At 35.1% G+C, this 5,000-nt stretch overlaps 1 protein-coding gene across 1 annotated transcript in view; it reads right to left on the reverse strand.

Annotated features, from left to right (window-relative positions):
* LOC119597458 (synapsin-like) overlaps positions 1–5,000 on the reverse strand; it is a 74,934-nt gene that overhangs the window by 56,510 nt on the left and 13,424 nt on the right. Inside the window, exons 6-7 of the mRNA XM_037947032.1 lie at positions 2,660–2,863; positions 2,108–2,122 (exon numbers count right to left, since the gene is read on the reverse strand). Of these exons, the coding sequence (XP_037802960.1) occupies positions 2,108–2,122; positions 2,660–2,863 (219 nt within the window). The remainder of the gene's footprint in view (positions 1–2,107; positions 2,123–2,659; positions 2,864–5,000) is intronic.

Genomic DNA, 5,000 nt, shown 5'->3' on the forward strand with positions numbered 1-5,000 from the left:
TATATATATATATATATATATATATATATATATAATAATATATATGAATAATTATATATATATTACAACACACACACATGTATGTATGCATATGTATGTACGTATGTATACATACATGTATATATAAATCTAAGTTATAGACTATGGTTCAAGTCAAGCCTTACTGATAGACATCTGTGCCAGCGGCGGGTGCGAACTGCATGGGTGGAGGTGTAGTCGATAAGGAAACTGAATATTTTGATTGATTCGCAACGTCAGCAAAAATATCTCTAACCTGATACTGTGTTATGTCTTCATATACACACGAAACATATCGTATGCTGTTACTCTAAGGTAAGTGCATTCAGTGTACTGGAAGGGTGCTGGTTGTGAACATATGGGTTTATTACAATAGGTCTGTGCGTGTGTATATTTGGGCATATGTGTCGTTATTAGCAAGCAAGTGGAGACAAGAAATCGCCAGATACCGACACGCAGCTAGCAGCGTTGGCTTGTTATGACCACTAAACTATTATAAGACTATCCCGGTTCTATGGTGACGCCTTCTCCCTACCTCTGTTTCAACCATCTGGACTACCAGTGACGTGTCTGTGTTTGTTCACCACTCACAGTGATAACAATGATGACCATGTTAAAAAGATCTGTAATACTTGATAATGAATGCTCGGACGAACACTAAACCGAAACATATGACACGAAAAAAATATGATTGTTTATGAAATAACAGCAGATAAAATAAAGACAATGGTTTATGGTAAGTCACACATATCATCCACGAAGTAAGCATGTAATAAACTAAACTAATGGGCAATGAACGTGTGTGCAGTATAACCAGTTACTCCTTGATTGAAACGTAACGTGGAAGGCGGTATCAGCTGATTCAGGAAAACCCATATAATATATAACATAAAGCTATAAGGATGGAAAAAGAGGCACATTCGTTTTCCACAAGGAATTTTAGCAGTTGAATTTATAAAATAATATACCAAAGGGACAAAATTAAAACCCTTTCTAAGGAAAAAATCCAAATCCAGAGACAATGATTGGCAAAACAAACAAACAAACAAACTATCTCTTGGAGAACAATAGTGATTTAAAAATAATCTGATAAGATATAAACGCTACTGGTCTTAATCCTATAATTAACACGTTTCTCGATCTTCGATTCAGAAATATAAACGTTTGGTGACATTAGCTGCAATCTAAACCTCTGACAACACTACTAGGTGTTTCGAATCCTCATATGAAGCTATGTTGTATATAAATGAAGCGAAGAAATAAACATTTACATATCGCCAAGCGGCTTGATAATCTATGTGGCCTTACTTTCGTGCCATAGAAGGTGAGAATGAGAATTAATAATTTCACTGTTTAGAATACGTAATTGACATATCGATCTGCGTTTTCTTTTTATAGTTTATTATTATTTTAAAATAATTACATAATACATTTGCAATGTAAAATAATTCATTCCCATTCGTGCCTTATCAGAATGTCAAAATGTACTCTCAACTCTTATGTACTCAGGATACTAGGTATGTGATCCAACGCTAATAAGGTGAACACAGGGGAATTACCTGCTGGTCATGGTGGCGCACATTACACATAACACGTGGACTGGTGGTCATAGTGGATGAGACGAAGGTTGGGATTGGCTGAGTAACTTACTGACTGCATTACCATGGCACTCATCATCGACTTGTATGGCACCTGAGAAGCTTTGTAAGTTGTATCTTCTTTGTCAACGGACTGCCCTTAATTCCCTGACGGTCTATTCATTCCGCTTTGATTGCCAATTTTGTTTTATTTCGTTAAACGCAATTTTGGAGAAGAAAAAAAGTATCGTTGTATTTACAAAAGCTCATATTCTCTGAAATATATTTGAATGACTGTATCCCTCGAGCAAATGGTTCATATGAGACGTCGGCCCTCGTCTGGTAGAAGGCTAAGACGCCACAAATCTATAAATACGTCTCAGTAATGTGGGAACAAAATCTATAACTACAGGTATAACGTGATAGCCGTCTACCAGTCGAGCTCCGAGAAAACATTTACTGAATGCCATGAGAACGCATGTGGCACCCCGCTACTTCACGCAAACTAATACCTGGTTTGGCCTCGCCTGAGAAGAGAGCGAAAAAAGCAAAAGGGGAAACGATTAGTTGGTATGCTTAAAATTATTAAAGAGAAAAAAAAGAAACAAGCATATGCTGTTGTATCTTTGTGAGCATTTTGTTGTTATTTGATCGGTTAAGTCCGTAATGGCAGGAGTGTCACTAAGATAGACAAGGTAAAAGACGTCATAGTAAATTCTTTCAGTGAAAAACTTATCAGAGGGATAGTAGATTGGCTAAACGGTTAACACTTCTCTACCGCAACCCCATGATAATCCATTTATCCGTCTTGGTGTAAAGTTTATCATGCTGGCCCTTGACCCATGCTCACCTGCCACCTAAGATCACTACACTTGCTGCCTCGGCACTAAAGCCAAATCACTAAGATTTGCTATTCAAAGAAATGACCACACTTACCTTGCTATCCAATTATCCTCAGTATTTTTCATATAAAATCATATGTAAAGTAAATCACTTCTACTTCAAATTATCGCATCTATTTTCTAACTATGCCATGCATCTCTGGTAACCTGCTTTTGAATTACCTGCTGAGACTGAGCTCTGGGCTGCGCCTTTGGCTGTGCCTGAGGCTGTGCCTGAGGCTGTGCCTGGGGCTGTGCCTTTGGCTGTGCCTGGGGCTGTGCCTGAGGCTGTGCCTGAGGCTGTGCCTGAGGCTGTGCCTGAGGCTGAGCCTTAGGCTGAACCGGGGACTGTCCTTGAGAGTTCTGGACACCTTGCTGTCTCTCGGCCTTATAGTAGTAGAAGAAGAAGTTGCAAAAAAAGACAGAAAGAGCAGGCAATGATAGGAAGAAGACAGTGACAGGACGCAGCGACTCTAAGACTGCTTGGCCAACTAGGAACGTAAGGCTGAACGCCGGAAGTTAGAGCTACGTTGAAGAAATAAGTCACTCAGTGATTCGAAGACAAATAGAGGAAAATGAGATAAAGATAGCGATTAGATATTCAAAGAGAGTCAATTCACGTCCCAAGAAAACCAGAATTAGTACGTAATGCAGGAACACAAACTGGAGAAGAATTTATATTTAACTGCACATTCCAAGCCATTGGGCCAGTCACTTGGGGGAGAGGGAAGGAGGGAAGGAGGGAGGGGGACCTCAGACGGACGTAAGCCCTTGCCAAACCGCTCTTTAACCTCAACAAAGAGCCTGAGACTCACACTCGAAGCCCCGAGGCCGTCACAAGAGCTTACACAAGACGTTCATGAGAGCCTCCCACCCCTCCCCCACTCTCACCCCCTCCCTCCCAAGCGCCAGCCCGGAAATCTGAGAGTGAAATCTAATCGTGAAAGGAAAGGAAACTGCCAAACGACTTTCTCTTAGTTACCTCATCTTGGCCGTCGTCAGGCTTTGTGGGTGATAACGGGTTTTAGTACGCGGTCCTCTTATGCCTTAGGTCTAGTTATAGAACTATATCTTTTTATAGGTTTATTACTGTCTTTATTATTATTATTGATATTATCATTGTTATTATCGCTATTATTATTATTATTATTATTATTATTATTATTATTATTATTATTATTATTATTATTATTATTATTATTATTATTATATTATCATTATTATTATTATTATCATTATCATTATTATTATCATTATTATTATTATTATTTTATTATCGCTATTATCATTATCATTATTATTATTATTATTATTATTATTATTATTATTATTATTATTTATCAGAATCATTAATAATGAATCTTGTATTCAGATAAATAATTTTTCGTTAGGTGAAGGAATGGATATATTTTTGCTGTAACAATTTAGAAGGTTTAATTAACAAACTTTAAAGCACTAATTTATAAAGTTTAGAACTGATGAAAAACTATGTTTAAGAGAGACATAAAAGTTGGAACAAATATTGCATCGTGATATTAACATCATAAGCATACAGAATGTGCATAATTAAAAAGTATGTATAACGTATATATGTAAATATATATATATATATATATACACATATAATATATATATATATAATATTATATAATATATAATATATATATATAATATATATATATATAGATATATTATATATATAATATGTATTATATTATGTAATATCTATATACATATATATATATATATATATATATATATATAAATATATTATATATTATAATATATACTCATATAATATATATAAATAAAATGATATATTTATAATCTATATATCTATATATCATATGAACGTAACACATACGACAATAGCACTGATATGTCACTTCCAACTACAGTTCTTGTACGAAGAATGACATTCAGAAATTGTTGAATCTACATATCAGTTCCTAACCAGACAATAAAATGAACATTACTGATATTGATTGCATGCATGTATAGCCTGAATGGCATCTAACTCCAACTCTATGAGGGAGATTACGCTTCTGTGTGGCGTATTGCAAACATTCAGAATACGTTTGAATCTTCAACAACTCATGCTTAACACAAACAACATCTAGATAACACTCTTCATAAAACGTGGATTGATAATTTCTGTTCATCTATTCGGCCACTAAATCAACTATGGGTAAGTCCATTTAATTGAGACTGCCTTTTGTTTGTATCGTTGATATAATCTTTCTCAGCAAGTAATGAATCTCAAACAGAATCATGCATGAATGATATTTCTTGATGTATTTTTATTTGTTAATAAAGTGAAATTTAAAAGCAATGATTATCCTGAAGTGCTTTCAGTGAAGTGAACAAAGGGGAATACTCCAGTCAACATGTCACTCTGAATTAATAGACAATTATTCAAAGATTAGAAAATGACATTTTCAAGAATGGCAAGTATATGTGTCAGCTAGACCTCAGCATGCAAGATATTTACAATGGATGGTATTCTTATATTTGTTCAATTCAC

Source organism: Penaeus monodon, chromosome 39, assembly GCF_015228065.2.
Source record: "Penaeus monodon isolate SGIC_2016 chromosome 39, NSTDA_Pmon_1, whole genome shotgun sequence".
Taxonomy (NCBI): Eukaryota; Metazoa; Arthropoda; class Malacostraca; order Decapoda; family Penaeidae; genus Penaeus; species Penaeus monodon.